The sequence below is a fragment of the Pseudorca crassidens genome, chromosome 9, assembly GCF_039906515.1.
Source record: "Pseudorca crassidens isolate mPseCra1 chromosome 9, mPseCra1.hap1, whole genome shotgun sequence".
Lineage (NCBI taxonomy): Eukaryota > Metazoa > Chordata > Mammalia > Artiodactyla > Delphinidae > Pseudorca > Pseudorca crassidens.
Genome location: NC_090304.1, coordinates 8,180,119 through 8,199,690, shown reverse-complemented (window position 1 = coordinate 8,199,690; position 19,572 = coordinate 8,180,119). Strand labels below are relative to the sequence as shown.

The 19,572-nt window shown below is 63.2% G+C and overlaps 1 protein-coding gene across 2 annotated transcripts; it reads left to right on the top strand.

The window, feature by feature from the left end:
- The first annotated feature begins 3,756 nt into the window (after nucleotides 1–3,756).
- Nucleotides 3,757–17,857, top strand: CCDC88B (coiled-coil domain containing 88B). 2 transcript variants are annotated; one of them, XM_067748551.1, is made up of 26 exons: nucleotides 3,757–3,883; nucleotides 4,025–4,136; nucleotides 4,231–4,300; nucleotides 4,378–4,436; nucleotides 4,540–4,623; nucleotides 4,699–4,842; nucleotides 5,052–5,200; nucleotides 5,369–5,450; nucleotides 5,601–5,759; nucleotides 6,301–6,447; nucleotides 6,623–6,731; nucleotides 6,909–7,045; nucleotides 7,127–8,257; nucleotides 11,389–11,516; nucleotides 11,584–11,701; nucleotides 12,461–12,556; nucleotides 12,639–12,779; nucleotides 13,238–13,494; nucleotides 13,840–13,983; nucleotides 14,192–14,378; nucleotides 14,524–14,669; nucleotides 14,900–14,998; nucleotides 15,193–15,359; nucleotides 16,090–16,296; nucleotides 16,458–16,526; nucleotides 17,204–17,857. In XM_067748551.1, exons 2-26 carry the CDS (start codon nucleotides 4,053–4,055, stop codon nucleotides 17,257–17,259), a joined length of 4,170 nt encoding a protein of 1,389 aa, XP_067604652.1. In that variant the 5' UTR covers nucleotides 3,757–3,883; nucleotides 4,025–4,052; the 3' UTR covers nucleotides 17,260–17,857. The 2 variants fall into 2 exon arrangements, with proteins under 2 accessions (XP_067604652.1, XP_067604653.1); XM_067748552.1 differs by lacking the exons at nucleotides 15,193–15,359; nucleotides 16,458–16,526; nucleotides 17,204–17,857 and having other exon boundaries at nucleotides 16,090–16,288.
- The last annotated feature ends 1,715 nt before the right edge of the window (nucleotides 17,858–19,572 follow it).

Here is a 19,572-nt window from a genome sequence, read left to right as displayed (position 1 = left end):
TGCTGCGAGTGGGCTTCCTCTTTGCGGTGGCTTCTCTTGTTGCAGAGCACGGGCTCTAGGTGTTTGGGCTTCAGTAGTTGCAGCAGGTGGGCTCAGTAGTTGTGGTGCACAGGCTTAACTGCTCTGCAGCATGTGCAGACCAGGGCTCGGACCCGTGTCCTCTGCATTGGCAGGCGTTTTCTTAACCATTGTGCCACCAGGGAAGTTCCTGAACAATTTTTTTTTTTATTGCTGTACGCGGGCCTCTCACTGTTGCGGCCCCTCCCGTTGTGGAGCACAGGCTCCGGACGCACAGGCTCAGCGGCCATGGCTCAATGGGCCCAGCCGCTCCGCGGCATGTGGGATCTTCCCAGACCGGGGCACGAACCCGTGTCCCCTGCATCGGCAGGCAGACTCTCAACCACTGCACCACCAGGGAAGCCCCTGAACAATTTTTTAAAGGAAAAAAATCTAGCCTAGGGATAGGGACCACTGCCAGCCCCTGAGGAACATCCCTCAATAGTTAATTGAGCCTCGAAATCCCAACATCTTGGGGTCAGCTGATGAGGGAGCCCCTCCCCAGCCTCCTCCCCCACCGCCTGCCCCCCGAGCCTCCCTCTGCCTGACTCAGCTGAACCAACTTATAGAACCAGATTGAGAGACTGAGGTGCAGCCGGGCATGTCTGGAGTGACGAATGTGAGAGCAATCAGCAAGAGCAATGGGGCGACACGGCCCAGGCCTCCGAGGAGGCTGGAGGAAGGGTGTGACTCGGAAGCCACGGAGCAAGGCAGGGGCCCTTGGCTGCTGGGAGGTGAGGCCCTCTCACCACTCTTCGCTAACCCAGAGCGGGTTCTCCGGAGTACTTCCTGGGCTGGAATCCCGAGGTAGGGGCGGATGGAAATAGGTGTAAGATTCGCAGAGTCCAATCTGGATGGACCCTTGATATTATTAATACTAAAGATAATAAACTGGTGTCTGGTGTCTGAAATTTGGGACCACACTAGGGACCATTTCATGAATGCTTCAGCCGGGCACCAGCTTGTGGAATCCTTGTAACAACCCTTTGAGAGGATTATCTGCATTTCCAGATGCTTCTAGGGAGGCTTAAACAACTGGATATGCTCTTCTGCTAACAACCCTGCGCAGCTTCCTGTTGCCTGGTCAGGCTACCACTTCAGAGCTGTGTGATTTTGGGCAAGTTCTTAACCTCTCTGAGTCTCGGTTTCCTTCTCTATAAATTGGAGATAACCCATAGTCCTTATTTCATAAACTAGTCCTGTGCAAATAAGTTAGTAAGTGTAAAGTATTGGTAACCAGGACTGGCTCATGATAAGCCTGTGTTTGCAATATTGCCCCATCTTGCAGCAAATCTAAGATGTCAACGATTGTAAAAGACGCCGCTAAAGAAAATGCCACTAAAAGAAGAATGCTGCCAGTTAACTATGTCCCAAGGCTCTTTCATCACTAGACTATTTTATACTTCCCGAAGGAGCTCTTTTTTTTTTTTGCGGTACGCGGGCCTTTCACTGTTGTGGCCTCTCCCGTTGCGGAGCACAAGGCTCCGGACGCGCAGGCTCAGCGGCCATGGCTCACGGGCCCAGCCGCTCCGCGGCATGTGGGATCTTCCCGGACTGGGGCACGAACCCGTGTCCCCTGCATCGGCAGGTGGACTCTCAACCACTGCGCCACCAGGGAAGCCCCCGAAGGAGCTCTTTTTGACTTAGACATAGATTCTCATCATACATAATTCTGATGCACACATAAAAAGGAAAATATAAGCAAAAGAAATAGTTTACGCTGTTCAGAAAACTCCTTCACATTTGGAATCCGACAGAGGCGCGATGTCAGTATTTCCCTGCCACCCACTCCTGTGAGGCATCAAGAGTTCGGGAGAGCGGTGTTCCCCCCCGAAATTCACAAGACAACCGGAAACCACCAGCAGCCATCAGAGTCCTAAGCCAACTGTGCAGGACCGCAGAGCAAGCCGACTCTGATTTCTGCTTTGGGAGTGTTGCTGACAAGTCTGGCTCCTCTCCCCCGGGAGCTCCCACCCTTTGGGGCCTGGGGTTAAGAGCGCTCCGCTCTTGTCTCTGGGGTTTTCTCCCAAGCTGCTGATGCCCTTTCGGCAGGGTTTGATGCTTCTGAAGTATGGGCACGTGCAGGCAATGACAATGACGTCAGGACTGTTGCTGGCTAGCCAGCAACTCTACCATGTAACCTGACTTCAGCGATTTAAATGTGAGAAACAAAGTGTCTGGGAATCGATGAAACATGAATAATTTCTGAACGTTACACGGGCCGTGTTTCCAGCTGCCACAGAACACTTGCACGTTCTGCTTCGGCTGCTTGAAATGCCCTTCCTTCCTCCCCACTTTGCCTAGTTTACCCAGGTATCCCTGATCTCAGCTTCATGGTCATCCCCCCACCCCACCCCCCATGCCTTTCCTGATCATCCCACTGACGTCAAATCCCTTCCCTGTCAATGCACCTAGTACAGCTGCAATGTTACATTTTGGGTGTGTGCGTGTGTGTGTGTGTGTGTGTGTGTGTGTGGTTTTCTGCGTAGCTGTCTCCCCAGTGTACTGGGCATACCACGGGGGCAGGGACTATGTGGCTTTTTACCACATCTCAGTACCCAGCAATGTCCCACACAGAGCCCAGTAGTGAGCAGTGGGGGAACTGGGGTGTCCTCCTGGCCTCGTGGTTTATCTGTGAGACACGTGCTGCTGGTCTCTGCATTGAACTGTGTCCCTCAGAGGCTCGATTCTAACTCACTTCTTTCACAGACGGGAAATTGAGGCCTGTGAGGTCACTAGCCCACGGGCTAGACGTTCTGTCTCAGTCCGGTGTATATAGAGTATGGGGGGGGGGTCCGAGGAGGGGGTACTCACTTCTGGTCGGGGTTCAGAGGAGGCGGCACCTCCCAAGCCTCGTAGGTTGGGAGGGTGATTTGGGTACGTTTGGGAAACATCAAGGGGAAAGGGAAGCCAGGCAAATCAGAAGATGCAGGTGTGGGCACCTAGATGCCCCGTGTAAGGCCCCTTCCGAGGCCCTGGAAGGTACAAGGCTGAGGTCACCCTCTTGGGTTTCAAGTTGGGTAACCGAGGCCCAGAGAGGGGGAGGACTCACCTGCCATTGTCCATCGAGCCAGGAGAGCTGTGGGCCTTGCTCCTGGGCGGCCCTGACTCCACCTTCCCCTGCTAACCTCCGAGCTGGCCCTGCCCAAGATGCTGGGAGGATGCAGGGAGGCGAAGGGGGGGGGGCGCTGAGGCAGGACTCCGGGGGTGCACAGGGCTGCCGGCACCCGGAAGGAGGAAGCTGCTCAGGGTGTCTGTGGCTGGGCCTGGGCCCACTCGGGACTTCCTCTTCCTCTCAGGGCAGGTGTAGCCACCAGAGCGGGACCGACACCCTGACCCCGTCATGGATGGGGGCAAGGGGCCCAGGATCAGAGACTTCCTGAGTGGGAGCCTGGCCACCTGGGTGAGGGGGCAGTGCGAGGGAGTCTGGGGAGGGGAAATGAGCAGCAGGGAGGGGCTGGTGTGGGGTGGGGGGAGAGGGGGCAGAGCTGGGGCCTGAGGGGAGGAGCGGGCTCAGGTGGGGATGGGGAAGTCCAGGCAGCTGTGCAGCAGGAAAAGGGGTCCAGGTCCGTGGCCACTGGCGTTCAGGGGACTGGTGAGGAGGGGGCTGCGTGGGCCCAGGAGGCAGGTCAGAGGGGCTCTGCCGGTGCGGCCTCCCACCCAGGCCAGCTGACTCCTTTGTGTCCCCACAGGCGCTGGGCCTGGCCGGGCTGGTGGGGGAGCCGGAGGGGGAAGAGGAGGAGGAAGGAGAGGGGCCTCTTTGTCCGGAGACGAGGTTCTTACGCCTCAGCGACGGGGCGCTGCTCCTCCGGGTGCTGGGCGTCATGTAAGGGCACCAGAGGGGGCCTCGGGGCAGCTGTGGAGGGGCTTGAGGGGAGGGGGGCCGGGCAGCCTGGTGGGAAGAGCCTGGTTTAGGGGAGGTGGGTCCTCAGTCACCCCTCCCACCTATCGTCCCCTGTGCCCACAGTGCCCCCAGTTCCCGAGGCGGCCCTCAAATGATCAGGGGCCACGATGGGCCCGCAGCCTGGCGGGTGTGGAACCTGAACCGCCTGTGGGGCCGGCTGAGGGACTTCTACCAGGTGAGGGGTCAGGAGCGGGAGGCTGAGCCTGGGAGCCCCCTGCCTGCGGGAAGGCCCTTCTCACATCTCCCACCCCATCTGCCGTCTGCTGCAGGAGGAGCTGCAGCTGCTGATCCTGTCTCCACCCCCAGACCTCCAGGCGCTGGGGTTTGACCCCTTCTCAGGTGCTCTCTCCCACCACCCCTTCCTGCTTCTTCCCCCTATCCCTGCCGGTTAACCCCTTGTGGCTTGTGCCCTGCAGAGGAGGCGGTGGAGGAGCTGGAAGGCATCCTTAGGCTACTGCTGGGGGCATCAGTGCAGGTAAGTGGGGCAGGGAAGGGCAGGGTCTGGCTTTGGCCGCAGAGGTGGGAGACGCCGGTGTGAGCCTCACTGTCCCCTCCTCGTCGCCCTGCTCCCCCTGCAGTGTGAGCACCGGGAGCTGTTCATCCGGCACATCCAGGGCCTCAGCCTGGAGGTCCAGAGTGAGCTGGCTGCTGCCATCCAGGAGGTACAAGTTTGGTCGGCCGTCTGGGACACCCTGCCCCCTACTTCCTTGGCTGACCTGCTCTCCCTGTGCCTCCAGGTGACCCAGCCCGGGGCCGGCTTGGTGCTGGCGCTGGCTGGGCCCGAGCCTGGGGAGCTGGCGCCTCCGGAGCTGGAGATGCTGTCCCGGAGCCTGGTGGGGACACTGTTGAGGCTGGCTCGGGAGCGGGACGTGGGGGCCCAGGTACGAGGCGGCTGGAGGAGGAGGAGGAGGAGGAGGAGGAGGAGGAGGGCCACGGGGACCCAGCCGGGCACCCAGCCGCGTGCCGGAGGTGTGGGTGGGGGTGGAGCGCTGCAACAGTCACATGCGTCTTGTGGTGCTTGGGGGCAGATGTGGGGCTCTTGGGGCGGGTCACTCCTGACTCCTGACTCCTGACCTTTGACGTCCCCCAGCGGCTGGCTGAGTTGCTGCTGGAGCGGCAGCTGGCGGCCCCCTCGCTGCCTGAGGCTCCTGCCAGGACTCCCCCGGAGGGCGCCTCACACCACCTGGCCCTGCAGCTGGCCAACACCAAGGCCCAACTGCGGCGCATCCGGCAGGAGCTGTGAGCGCGCTGGCTGGGAAGGACCTGGCGGGGGTAGGGGGTGGTGGAGGTGGGGGGTGGCGGGCAGGGAGCGCAGCTTAGGTCTGGGTGTGGTCCGGATGGGGTTCAGGCCTAGCAAGGGCTGGAGGGTGCAGGTCCCCAGACCCCTCCTGCGTCCCTTCCCTCCAGGGAGGAGAAAGCCGAGCTGCTGCTAGATTCCCAGGTGGAGGTGCAGGGCTTGGAGGCCGAAATTCGAAGGCTCCGCCAGGAGGTGCGCTCAGGTGCCCCCAAACATGGCCGCATTCCCTAACCCGCCCCCCGCACCTTCCCCAGCCTACTGCCTCCCCCAACCCGGCTCCTTCCCGTCCTCAACCCTCTGGCCAGCGGGTGGCCCTTCCTAGCTCCGCACCGTCTGGCCCAGGCCCAGGCGCTGTCGGGACAGGCCAAGCGGGCCGAGCTGTACCGCGAGGAGGCGGAGGAGCTGCGGGAGCGGGCCGGACGCCTGCCCCGCCTGCAGGAGGAACTGCGACGCTGCCGGGAGCGGCTGCAGGCAGCAGAGGCCTGCAAGGGCCAGCTGGAGGTGAGGGGGGCGACGAGGCTGCAGGGGGCGGGGCATGGGGGGCGCGGCCTGCCGGGGACAGGGTGGGCCTCGAGAGGAGCGAATTTGGGCCAAGGGATAGGTCAGGCCCAATGGAGGGAATAGTCACCGCTAGGAGAACGCGGTCAGGTGGTGTCTGGGGACAGGCCCTCTGGAGGATGGGGCAGATGGAGGGGAGAGGTGGAGGCTGTAGGTAAGGGTAGCTGGAGAGGAAGGTGGGGCCAGTTGTAGGGGAGGCAGTGTCTGGAGAGAGCACCCAGCAACGGGGCTACGTGGGGCTTAGAAGGACCTTGGAAGGCAGTTCCTGGGGAGAAGGGGCAGAGCCTACATAGGAGAAGGGCGGGGACAGGTGCTAGGGAAGTGGTACCTGAAGAAACCTTGGAGGAGGAGGGGCAGATGGAGGGGAGAGGCGGGGCCTGGAGAGCAACAGGGGTGCAGAGTCAGATGGGGGAGGGGAGCCAGGGTCTGTGGCCCCGGAGTGCTGGGGGCATCGCACCACCATCTCTCTCTGCTCCCCCACCAGGAGGAGCGGGCGCTCTCCGGGGCTCTGGAAGCCTCGAAGGCGCTGCTGGAGGAGCAGCTGGACGCCTCTCAGGAGCGCTGTGCTCGGCTGCATGAGACCCAGCGGGAGAACCTGCTGCTGCGGACCCGGCTGGGCGAGGCCCATGCGGTGAGATTCCCAGGGGGAGCCCTGGTCACACAGTGAGCTGTGACCCCAGTGGTCCCCAGGGTTCCTTGGTGATGCCTGTGACTCCTACTCCTTGTTTCCCCTCGTGACCCTCCAGCCCACACGCTTGGCCTGGCCCTGGCGGGGAGGGCTTGTCTGACCCTGCTCTCCCCTCCAGGAGCTGAGCTCTCTGCGGCATCAGGTGGACCAGCTGGCAGAGGAGAACGTGGAGCTGGAGTTGGAGCTTCAGCGGAGCCTGGAGCCAGCCCCAGGCTCTCCTGGGGAGGGTGAGTGGGACCCCAGTGGAGGGGCTGTGGGTGGGAGGCTGCCTGTGTTTTCCTGCACCTTAGTGGGGACAGCTTCTGATTTCATCCCCTTCCCCCGGGGGTGTCGGGGGGGTGGTGGGTGTGGGTGAGGAGCCGTAAGGGAGCAGAGGGATCCTGACCTCATCTCCCACACCCCAGCGCCCCTGCCAGGAGCGGCTCCCTCTCTGCATGAAGAAGTGAGGGAGGCAGAGGCTGGGCGGCTGTGGACCCTGGAGCGGGAGAATCGGGAGCTTCGAGGCCTGCTCCGGGCGCTGCAGGGGCAGCCGGGTGGCCAGGTGAGTCCCCTCCCCCAAGCATCAGCACGTCCTTCCTGGCATCCTCCTCTGGGTTTGACCATCCCTCTCATGTGCCCTCAGCACCCCCTGCTGGAGGAGCCGAGCGAGGACTCCGTGATTGCAGAGCCAGACTCAGCTCCCCAGACTCGGCTGGCCTCAGACCATGGCCCCCAGGGCTTGGCTGGTCAGGCAGGGGATGAAGGCCCCCAGGCTTTGGACCCGGCTCCCCTGGCATCAGATTCAGCCCTCGAGGGGTTAGCTGAGTGTCCTCAGGCATCTGATTTGGACCCAAAGGTGGTGGAGAGGCCCCTCCAGGCGGCTGTCACAGTGCCTGTAGGCACGATGGCCCAGAAGTCAGGCCCCGCTGTAGGGGCACGGGAGTCCCTGCAGAAGGCTGGCCTTGGAGCCCCTCTCCAGACCCCTGCCGCTGTGGCCCCACCTCAGGGCCCAGATATCAAAATTGAGGCCCAGCTGTCGCCGGGAGGAGGGACTGGAGAGTCGGTGCCTGAGGCCTTGGGGCTGAGACAGGAGGACCCTGAGAGCAAACCTGGACTCTCGGAGCCCAGCCTCTGTGGGCAGTTGGAGGAGACCCTAGACCAGAGGCTGGACCTACCCAAGGGGCGAGCAGAGGCCAGAGAGCATGAACAGAAGTTGGAGAGGATGGTCGGGGACCCAGCCCAACAAAAACCACAGCAGAAGCTGGAGGGGGCTCCTGAGGCCCAGACCTGGGAGGGGAGGATCCCAGGGGAGATCCTGTCCGGTGGTGTCCCAGAGCAGGAGGCCCTCAAGGAGGAGATGGCACGGCTGAGGAGAGAGGCTGAGGCTCTTCGAGCTGAGCTGGAGGCCCAGGCCTGGAGGCTGGAGGCCCGAGGCACGGAGGCCGCCCGCCTCTCCGAGGAGCTGGCTCAGGCACGGAGGGCAGAGGCCGAGGCCCACCGGGAGGTGGAGGCCCAGGCCCGGGAGCTGGCCCGGCTGCGGGAGGCGGTGGAGGCCGCCGGCCAGGAGCTGGAGGCTGCGTCGCGGGAGCGCGGGGCGCTGGCGGAGGTGCTGGCAGCGACGGGCCGCGAGCGGAGGCAGTGGGAGCGAGAGGCGCCCAGGCTGCGGGCCCGGGCCGAGGCGGCCGAGGAGCAGTTGCAGGTGCTGCAGAGCGAGAGCCGCCGGCACCTGGAGGAGGCCGAGAGGGAGCGCCGGGAGAGGCAGGCCCTCCAGGAGGTATGTCGGGGCTCGTAGCCAGGGTCGGGAAGCAGGGTTCCAGGCCAGTTGCTGGGGTTTTGGGTTATTAACTCCATCAGCAGCCGCTGAGTGCCCAGCACTGAGCTGGGGCCGGAAATAGAAAGGCGAAGTCCCCTCCTGGCTCCCAAAGGCATGCCTGGCTTGGGAGAGGGGCAGATGTCCCCTGCCTTTGTTGGGGTGGCTGTAGCAGGCGGGCATGGAGCTAGATGGCCTGGGTGCAAATCCTGGCTCTCTGACTGTGGCGCTTTGCTCAGCTCTGCCCCGGTGCCTCCCTCTGTGAAATGGGGGTGCTCTTCGTAGCTGCCTCCGCGGGTCTTTGGAAGACCAAGGGAGATAATGGCATGAAGAGCCTAGTTCATGCTGGGCAAAGGCTCAAGATACGTTGGTTGTTACAGGCAAAGTGCTTCGGGAGCCCCACGGGAAGGGGAGCTGATGCCAGGGTCGGGGCAAGGAGGCTTCGGGGAGGGTTCTAAGGAAAGATCGAGATTTTGCTAAGCGGGGAAGGATGTTTCATCCAGAGGGAAAGCATGTGCAAAGACTTGAAGGCATTAGAGATGCTCAGGGGCCCAGGAGATGTGGGGGAAGGTGGAGAAGTACATGGGACCAGCGTTGTAGGTGTTGGTACTCCGTCCCCAGGCGGGGAAATTCACCAAAGGGTGCGGGCAGACCTGTGTGAGGATGCGTTTGGGGAGGGTCACCTTGGTGTACAGGGGAACCTGGGGCCATAGGAGGCAGTGCCAGTGGTCAAGGTGGCAGGTGAGGGAATTCCCTGGCAGTCCAGTGGTTAGGACTCCACGCTTCCACTGCAGGGGCACAGGTTCAATCCCTGGTCGGGGAACTAAGATTCTGCAAGCCGCGTGGTGCGGCCAAAAAAAAAAAAGGTGGCAGGTGAGGCTGGCTGGAGCTGGGATGGGGGGTGGAGGAGAGAGAAGACCTGGAAACCCCTCTATTCATTCAGTCAAGCATGTCTGCGGGCATCTCCTTGGCACCAGGCCCTGTACCAGGCAGCCAGTGCATGTGTCCTTCGGGAGACGCTCACTCACAGTCTGGGGTGGAGACAGGACCGTGCGGGGAGCCGTGGGGGTCCAGGAAGCACACTGGACTCAGGCTGGAGCACGTCAGGGAAGGCTTCCTGGAGGAGGAGAGAGAACGGCAGTGAGCCAGGAGGAGGTACAGGCCCGAGTTTGTAGGGGTGGAGTGTGAGGCGGGGAGTGGAGGGAGGTGAGACTAAGACTTCATTAAGCAGGTTTCCTGTAGGGCAGGGCTTCGTCTTCCTTATGAGTAAAGGGAGGAGTTGCAGCTGTTTTCATGAGGGCAACGAGGAGTCACTGGAGGGTTTAAAGTGAGCAGAGTGGTCAGGTCTGCAGGTCTGAAGGCCCCTCAGGGGAAGCAGAGGAGACCACAAGGCAATGGGATAGGTGTTCAGGCCAGTGGGGCACAGTGCTGAGGGGAAGGTGTGCTGCGGACGAGGACCCAAATGTTCTGGCTGAGCAGTTTCCAGTTTCTTCCCTGTTGCACAGAGGAGGGCACTGAGATCCGGAGAGGATAAGTTATTTGCTCCGAGATGCCTCCTGATGGAGAGGAGTGAGGAACAGGCTGTTGGCTTGGCCTGGGGAGTGTGAGAACTGGAGGTGTGGGTGAGAGGGTAAGGCCAAGAGGTTGTCTCTGGGGTCCACTTTGTAGGAGGTGATGGAGAGATGCTGTCAGACGGACCTGGATTATATCTCAGATCCCCTCCTCAGCTGTGTGGCTTGGGGCCAGTTACTTAACCTCTCGGAGTCTCAGTTTCTTTACCTGAAACCAGAATAAAAACAATACCTGTGTCACAGGATCCTGTAAGGTAATGAATGTAGAGAGCTTGGGGCAGTGCCTGGCACTCAGTATGGGCTTAATCCATGGAGAGGGAGTGCCAGCAGGTGGGCAGTGAAGGTAGGGGTAGGGCTGGCCGGCTGGAGGAGCCGGCTCTGAGGACCAAGAGGGTGGAAGAGGCTGAGGACAAAGGGGAATTTTGTGAGATTTCCTGGTGGAGCAGTTCCTGGTGATAACTGGGTGTGGTACAGGCCGGGGTGGCTGGCCAGGGGAGGGAGGTCAGGGAACCAGGGGCCAAGGGGGTTGTTCAGGTGGGCCTCCTGGCTAGGGAGAGGGCAGGAGGCACGGTGGCTGGGGCATTGACGGCTGTGGCCGGAGCCTGCAGGGGGCAGGGCAGGGGTCTGGCCCGAGATGCAGGTCTTCCTGGGCACCACTGTTCTTCCTATTCTCCGCCCTGGGGCTCTTGTGGCTGCTGGCTGCAGGCAGCAGGGACTCATGGGACTCTTAGTTTTTCAATGAGAGGCCGTGGCCAAGGGTGTCTAGAAGTGCAGTGACCCTGAGCGGTGGTCCAGGTGGGGTTGTTAAGCCAGGGAGATCAGAGTAAGGGTTGGTAGACCCCATTTCCAAGGGCAGGATTTGGCGGGCGGCTGTCATGGTCGGGCCTTCCCCAGGGTTTCATCCTGCCAGGGCCCCCACCCCCCCGTACCTCAGAATGGTTTGCCCTACCTTGCGGGGCCCACAGGCCAGAGTGGGTCTCCCATCCACTTCCGCAGTGGTACGGCCCAACCGCCACAGGCTGCGTGGTCAGCGGCGTCCTGGCCCTCCCCGTCCCAGCTCCCACTGCGGTTAGGCCTGGCCTTCACCAAGTTCCTGCCCTCTGTGGCCACCCTCCTGTGGCTGAGGGTCCTGTCCAGACCCGCCTCCTCCGAGCCCTTCTTGCCCTCACATGGCCCGTGTGGCCTCAGAACGTAGGGTGAATCCAGCTGTCGCTGGGCACGCGAGGAACCATGGGCTCAGAGAGGTGAAGACGTTTGCCCAGCGAGTGCCTCTGACTCCTGGCCCAGGGGCCTCCCTCAGGCTTATAATCCCCAGTTTATAATCCCCAGCTCTTTCATACCCACTCTCCAAGGCGAGCAGGCCTTGTTCCCATTTTACAGATGGGGGAGTAGAGCCCCAAAGGGTTAAAGATATTTGCCCAGGGTGACAAAGCAAGGACAGAAAGCTGGGTCTCTTGACTCTCAGGCCTGGGTGAGGGTGGTGGCCTGCCCTTCTGGCCCTGAGGCTTCTCTACCTGCCCTCAGGAGCTAGAGAAGGCCACGGCACGGGGCCAGGAGCTGGGGGCCCGGCTGGAGCATCTGCAGAGGGAGCTGGAACGGGCGACTCTGGAGCACCAGGAATTTCTGCGGGAACAGGAGGTCCAGCACCAAAGGTGGGGTGTTGCCCGAGGGGCAGGCAAGGACTTGGGGAGGGCTGGGAGCCAACACTTCTCCCGGCAGGTACCGGGGCCTGGAGCAGCGGCTGGAAGCTGAGCTGCAGGTGGCGGCCACCAGCAAGGAGGAGGCGCTGCTGGCACTCAAAACGAGGGCCCTGCAGCTGGAGGAGGAGCTGTTCCAGGTGAGGCCACTGCCCTGCTTGCCGGGGCCTCGGCCCACTCCTCCCTCCATCCTGCACACAGACAGCCAGGGCCGCGTGCGCTTGTATCGCCCCCTCGGTCTTGGCCCTCGCTCTTGGCCAGTTGCTCGCCTTGTGCCCCGATTGGGGGCCTGTAGGAGGGAGCACCGTGCTGGGAGCCAGGCGGCTCTGCCCGGACCTCGTCTCCCCCATTCCTCAAATGGGCAGAGCCTGGCGGCTTTACTCTGAGGCACCTGCTGTGTCCCTCATGCGTGGGCGCCACCACTTCCTGAGCTCAGCGACTATCGTCCTAAGTTGGGAATCGTTTCTGATAGCCCTGTTGCGTGCGGGCTCAGCGCCGCTCTGGTACGGCTCCATACCTGGTTGCCACCGCCCTAGGGAGCCCACTGTCCACCTGGGACAGAGGCAAGAACACAGGCGACCATAGCCCGTGGGCCCCCAGCAGACTGCTTAGCTGGCTGGTGTGGGATTGATTGGCGGAGGTTTTCTGAAGAAAGCAGTGTTGAAACTGGGGCCCAGAGGAGGAGTACGATGTGCAGAAGCAACAGCTCAGGCAGAGGCTGGGCTCTGCTGCAGAACCGAGAGAAGGTGCAAAGGGCAGGGTGGAGAGTGACGGAGCAAGGAGGGCAGGGCTGTGGGATGCTGGGCGGTGGGGGGAAGTGTGACGGGGGAGGACTGCCAAAGGGGGTAAGGGTCCGCTGCGCTGTGCCCAGGCCACTGCCACTCCCTCTCTCCTTGCAGCTGCGCCAGGGTGCTGTGGGACAGGGGCCTGAGAAGCAGGCTGAGCAGAGGGTCACGGAGGCCCAGAGCGCGCGGCTCATTGAGGTGGAGCGCAGCGTGAGTGTCGCCATGGTGGGCACGGGGCTGGGGGGTGTGCCCCAGAGGCCTGGCACTGGCTAACCCCCTCCCTGCCGGGCAGAACGCAACGCTGGCCGCCGAGAAGGCGGCTCTGCAGGGGCAGCTGCAGCACCTGGAGGGGCAGCTGGGGAGCCTGCGGGGGCGCGCCCAGGAGCTGCTGCTGCAGAGTCAGCGGGCACAGGAGCAGAGCAGCTGCCTGCAGGTGGGTGACGGCCTGCGTACCTGTCCCCTGCCCCATCGCTGCCCACTTCCTGCCGCTTCCCCCTGACCCTGCCACTTCCCCTGTCCGTACCCCCTCTGCCTGCCTCTAGCCCCCGCGTCAGTACCCATTTCACCCCGTCTCCAGCCCTCTCCTCCCCTGCCCGTACCCCCTCTGCCTGCCTCTAGCCCCCGCGTCAGTGCCCATTTCACCCCGTCTCCAGCCCTCTCCTCCACAGCCGGCCATTAGTCCCTCCTGCTTGCCCTGCCCCGACCCCAGCCCCATCTGTGCCATCCCTGCCTTGTGCCACTTGCCCTCCCCTCCACGGCTGCCTCTGCCTTCGGATCCCTAGACCGCTCTCTCCTTTCCTCTGCCCCGCCCTCTGCCTTTTGCCCCCGTCCCTTACCCCCTTTCTGGCCTGGGACGTCACCCAGCAGGCCCTGCTCCCTCCTCTGGCCTAGGCTGAGAAGTCTGTACTGGAGCTGCAGGGCCAGGAGCTGCACAGGAAGCTGGGGGTGCTGGAGGAAGAGGTGCAGGCGGCGCGGCGCTCCCAGGAGGAGACCCGCGGGCAGCAGCAGGCCCTGCTTCGGGATCACGAGGCCCTGGCACAGCTGCAGCGGCGGCAGGAGGCTGAGCTAGAGGGGCTGCTGGCCCGGCACCGCGACCTCAAGGCCAACATGCGGGCACTGGAGCTGGCCCACCGGGAGCTGCAGGGCCGGTGAGCCTCCTCCAAACTCCCAGCTCCTCTCCTGGGCACCCCCTACCTGCCCAGAGCAGATTCCCTGGGTGGGTCTGATGCCACCAAGGCAGCAGTGCCACCAGTGGACCCACCTCCATTGCTGTGCCCTCTTGTGCGGCTGGGCTCTCTGCACTTCCGGGGTGGGCTCACCCCGGGGCTTATCGGCGGTCGGGAGTGGTGGGCGTCCGGCACAGCGTTCTGCCCTGTGGCTTCGCCCCGGCGCTTATGCTCAGGAGACGATGGACTTACAGGTCCAGACGGTCCAGCTACCTACACGCCCTGGCGTCGGTCCCTGCGGCCCTCTTAGCTCCTTGTTCATTGCAGGCACGAGCAGCTGCAGGCCCAGAGGGCCCACGTGGAGGCGCAGGAGGTGGCCCTGCTGGCAGAGCGCGAACGCCTGGTGCAGGACGGGCATCGGCAGCGGGGCCTGGAGGAGGAGCTCCGGAGGCTGCAGAGTGAGCATGACAGGTACCAGCCCTGGCACAGCCCCTCGCCCCTCGGGCAAGTTCTCAGTGTTCCCATCTGTGAAGTGGGATGGTGGTGAGTTGGTCGCTTTCCCCGTGGGGTCCTGCTTTGCCTCCTCTCCCCATCAAGGCTCCTCTGGCCCTCATGAGGGGCCTGCGGGGGTGGGGGTGGAGCAAGTCCCCTTGGAGAGCAGCTCTCCTTGCCTCTGCAGAGCTCAGATGCTGCTGGCGGAGGTGTCCCAGGAGCGAGGTGAGCTGCAGGGGGAACGCGGGGAGCTGCGGGGCCGGCTGGCGAGGCTGGAGCTGGAGCGGGCACAGCTGGAGGCGCAGAGCCTGCGACTGCGAGAGTCCAACCAGCAGTTGGACCTGAGCGCCTGCCGGCTGGCCACACAGTGTGAGGTGTGGTGAGGGGTGGGTGGTGGCTGGGGAGGAAGGTTGGCTTGGAGGGGGCGTTGGGGGCTGGCAAGAGCGTGGAGAGAGTGGAAGGCGGCGGCCCTGAGCCCTGTTAAGCACCCCCGCTTGTCCTGCCGCCTGCCCCTGACAGCTGTTGACGGAGCTCCGGAGCGCCCAGGAAGAGGAGAACCGGCAGCTGCTGGCCGAGGTGCAGGCTCTGAGCCGGGAGAACCGGGAGCTCCTGGAGCGCAGCCTGGAGAGCCGGGACCACCTGCACCGCGAGCAGCGCGAGTACCTGTGAGGGGCCGTGGGGGCCGGTGTGGCTGCCCCTTGGGTTGTTTATGGGGAGGCGCCCTGGGAGGGCCTGGGAAAAGGGGGAGGCTGACCCCCAGGGGCTCGGGGCAGCAGGCATTCATCAGCCCGTCCTGGGGTGCGTCAGGCTGTGTTAGCGGGCAGGGTTGCGCCAGGGTGTACCCCGTGTTCCTGCCCAGGCCTCAAGCCCACATCCTCCCTCCCCATCCTCCCAGGGACCAGCTCAATGCCCTGCGCCGGGAGAAGCAGAAGCTGGTGGAGAAGATCATGGACCAGTACCGCGTGCTGGAACCTGGGCCCCTGCCCCGGACCAAGTGAGAGGCCCCTCCATCCTGGTGGGCCTGGGATCGTCCCTACCTAGCCCCTGCCCTGCCCTGCCCTTCGAGCCCTGGCCCAGCCCAGGTCTGGGCCCCAGTGACGGTTTGCCTGGCCTTTGCCATCCCAGACATGGCCTCTTGTCCCTCCTTCCTCCCTGGCCTTAGCCCCTCTTGTGCCCTCTTGCCTCCAGGAAGGGCAGCTGGCTGGCAGACAAGGTGAAGAGGCTGATGAGGCCCCGGCGGGAGGGGGGCCCCCACGGGGGGCCGCGCCTGGGGGCCGATGGGGCTGGCAGCACCGAGAGCCTAGGGGGCCCCCCGGAGACGGAGCTCTCTGAGGGCAGGGAGGCAGATGGCACAGGTGGGTCTGGGGGTCAGGTGACCAAGATGGTCCCTACCCCATGTCCCCTACCCCCGCCCCCAGGGCTTGCCAATGCCTCTGGTCTTCCTGTGTGGCTTGCACACATGCTCCCCGCTGGTCTTCCCTGCTGCAACCTCTCCCCACTCCCCCAGATGGTTCCAGTAGCTCTTTGCCCTGCATCCCTGCTGTGTCCCTCTTGGCTGGCACCTCCTTTCTGCCTGCGCTGCCACCCACGCCATCCTACCCACCCACACCATCCTACCCACCCACGCCATCCTACCCACCCACGCCATCCTACCCACCCACGCCATCCTACCCACCCACGCCACCTGACCCACCCACGCCATCCGACCCAATCACAGCATCCTACCCACCCACGCCATCCTACCCACCCACGCCATCCGACCCAACCACAGCGGTACCTAGGACCTCGGAGCAGCAGGGGACTTTAGTGAGAAGTCATTTATCCCTGTCAGCAGATGAGAAAACTGAGGCCCAGGGAGGGGAAGCATCTTGCCCAAGGTCACACAGTGAGTTAGTGTCAGAACCAGCACAGGGTCCAGCCTCCTGTCACCACCTTCACTCACCCAACCCTGGGCCCCTTCCGCCCTCACCTCTGCAGCTGCCTGTCCCCTGTGGCCCCTGTGCAGCTTCTCCCTGCTGGCCCCTCCACTCTGCCCAGCCCCTCCTGGCACTGCTCCGATACCCTCCCTGCCTGTGCCTCTTGCAGGGTCCCCCTCACCGGCACCCGTGCGCCGGGCCCAGAGCTCCCTGTGCTTGCGGGATGAGACCCTGGCAGGTGGGCAGCGTCGGAAACTCAGCTCAAGATTTCCCGTGGGGCGAAGCTCTGAGTCATTCAGCCCCGGGGACACCCCGCGGCAGAGATTCCGACAGCGGCGCCCAGGCCCGCTGGGGGCACCCAGCTCCCATGGCAAAGGTGAGGGAAAGGGTCCCTCCTCCCACTAGCCCCCCAGTTCCCTGTGGACCCACCAGCTCCATGGGGGAGGGGGCTTCCTTCCTGTCTCCTGTGTCTCCCCACAAGCCCTGTTGCCTCTGTGTTGGTCCTCATGGCCCAGTGGCTGCCTTGTGCCCCCCCAGGACCTAGCGTGGGATGGGATGGCTCTGTCGAGACCCTGGCGGAGCGCGAAGCAGATGCCAACAGAGAGGGTGAGTGGGGGCCTGGGAAGGAGGGCAGGTAATTGCCCTGCCTGGGGCCCCTGGCAGGCCTCAGTCGCCCATTCACTCATTTGACAATGAACCTTTACGACGTGCCAGGTGATGTGCTAGCTGGGGATACAGCAGGGAACGTTCTGGTGTGGGGAGGTGGGAGACAGCGAATAATGTGCATAAAAATAATAATTATCTACAACGGCTCATCCAATAGAAACCTGATGTGAGCTCCACGTGTAATTTAAAGTTTCTCAGTAGCCTCATCAGGAGAAGTAGAAAGAGGAATGTAAAATCAGTTTTAATAACATATTTTGCTTAACTCAGTATGCCTAAACTATTATCATTTTAATGTGTAGTCAGTATAAAAGTCATTAATGAGGGATTTTATATTATTTTTTTCACACTAAGTCTGAAGTCCAGTGGTATTTTATACCCAAGCACATTGCAGTTCAGACCGGCCACACCTCACGTGCCCAGTCCTATACCGGGCAGCTCAGCCCTAGGATATTAGGAGGTGATGGTGTTCTGGGAAGACAGGAGAGCAGGGCGAGTGAGATCAGGAGCACCGGGCGGCAGAGGGAACAGCCGAAGCGAAGGCCTGGCGTGTCTGAGGCCTGGCAGGGCAGCCGGGAGTCCCCGGAGGGAGCGAGCCTGAGCTGAGCTTTTCCCTCCAGACGTCGAGGTGCAGGAATCGGAGAAACGGGCTCTCGCGCCTTCCCTCAGCCAGTGACACTGCGTGGATGGGGAGCTTGGGAGTGGAGTCTTCTCGACTCTGGAGTCTCACCGGGGGCGCCAGGCAGCCCAAGAATCTGGGGAGGCAGGGCACTTGTGGCGAATCCTTGGACAGGGAGGCCTGGGCCCCCAGATCCTCCACAGCCTGCACTGGGGCCCCCAGCTGGAGCTGGGATGACTTTATGGACAGGGCCGATGGCCGGCCCCCACAAACGGCTCCCGCCTGGGGCTCCGCCATGCGGCCCTTGCTGAGGAGGTGGTCTCCGGGACAGCCCCCAGCTGAAGGAGGCAGGCAGGAGTGGGCAAGAGAGCCCCCTGCCCGGTCCAGACGGTGAGCCAAGGACCATTTCCCGGGGACTGTGGCCTGGGCCCATCTCTGAGCCTTAGCTGGGATGTGAGGGACACGAGAATAAAGCTGGGATGCAACCACCTGAATCTGTGCCCTGTGTCTACCAGCCGCATCTAGGAGCCACTAGGTGCCAGGACACATGTGGCCTGGGATCCTTCTCTGCTGTCAGAGGCCTGTGGCCATTGGCCTCCTTGCCCTTCATGGGGCAGCAAGGGGCTTTCTTCAGGGGAGGGGCCCGCTGGGCTGGCCTGGATGTCGCAGTGGTGGGGGGAGGGGGCAGAGGTTCTGGGTAGCCAGCAGAGCGGGTAGGGTCTGAGTCTGGGCTCAGCCTTTGCTTGAAAGGTGAGGTCTGGGCTCCCGAGCGTGGGGCAGGAGAAGTACCCAGAGGGCCTGCGCCCGCCCCCTGTACCCTCTTCTCTCCTTTTATTTCTTCCTGCCTCCTCATCCTCTCTCCTCCATGCCTTTGGGGCTGAGCCCCTCGCCAGGGAATTTACTGCCCTTGGGGTGTCGCCTGGTGTCGGGGGCTGTTGTGGAGGGACACACGAGGTGGGAAGGACGCCGGGGTCTCTGACCAGGGCCTCTAGGATGACGCCCGGGAAGGGGGCCATTAGCCTGGGCGGCAGGACGTGAGTCAAGGCACCTGGGGCCGCCCAGAGTAGGGTGGGGCTGCCCGGCTGAGGTGAGGCAACCTGAATCTGGGGGTGGGGAGAGCTGGGAGGGGTGGCCAGGCCAGCCTCCCCAGGGTGACCTATTGCAGCCTGACTCACAGGGTTTCCACAGCCCTCCCCTTGGGGATAACCCACCGCTCTGCCTTCCTTCTCTCAGCCTGAGTTTCTGAGGTTGGTGGCATGGGAGTGGACCCCCCTGGCCTCCAGTGGGGTTGAGCAGCTGGAAGCCCCTCCTACAGGCCTCAGGGCAGGGGGCTTTGTTGGCTGCCCCACCCTGTTGGTGGCCCCTGTCAGTTGTCAGGGAGGGGGACAAGGTGCTGGGCCTGATGGGGAGAGCAAGCCACACCTATGTGGCTCTGACACCCCTTTTGAGGTCTACTTTGTGCCAGGCTTGGGAACCACAAGGGGCAGAGCCACATGGGGTGCGCGCACTGGGTGGGCTGTGAAGGGTGCCTGGGGGCTGAGGTGCTTTTATAGGTCCACTTGCTTTAGGAAGATTCGGTCAGAAAATCGGCTGCCCCTCCCTGCTGGGGGTTGGGCTGGGCTCCCTCTTGGTGCCCCTTGTAGGTAAGGGGAGCCCAGAGACAGGGCTTGGTCCTCAGGGTGCCTGTGCCCCCAGGCCTCCCCGGCAAAGGCAAGTCTGCAGGGGAGAGGGTCTCGCTGGCTGCCGGGGGTATAGACAGGGAGCTGGGCTGGGCCGGGCGGCTTCTGGGACCCTCTTAGCCTGCCCAGCACCAAGAGCGAGAGCCCTGCTGAGTGAGAGGTGCAGGGCTGGGGCTGGGCTGGCAGTAGCTGGACAAGGGTGGCCGTGTGGCTTCAGACTGCTCGTCTGGCAAGGGGACCGACAGATCCCCTCCCCTATTTGCTGAGGTCAAGGAGTGATCAAAAACGAGGCAAGTGGGTTGTGATTTTTATGAAATCCCTCACTTTCGCTGGTGGCTAAGAATTGGACAGAGCTGCTTGGCTGCCCTTGGGGCTGGCACCCTGGAGGGGAAGGCGGCTCTAAAGTACCTGAGTGGGACCCCCATCCCCCTTGGGACACAGCCTGACGTGGACTTACCGCCCTGGGGCCAACACCTGGCTTGGGAGTGTCCGCCCCACAGAGGCCCCAGGTTATCCACGGACCCCAGGCACGGCTCCTAAGGGGTGTTCCCAGGTCCCCAGGATGGTCGCCTGGGGCCCAGAGCGCACAGCCCTAGCACCAGCCCCCTGCGCCTGCGGGAGATGGGACCGCCCCGTCCGCCCGCCCCCCGCCCGGCGCTGTCACGTTCCAGCGCCTGACTCAGGCCGCGCG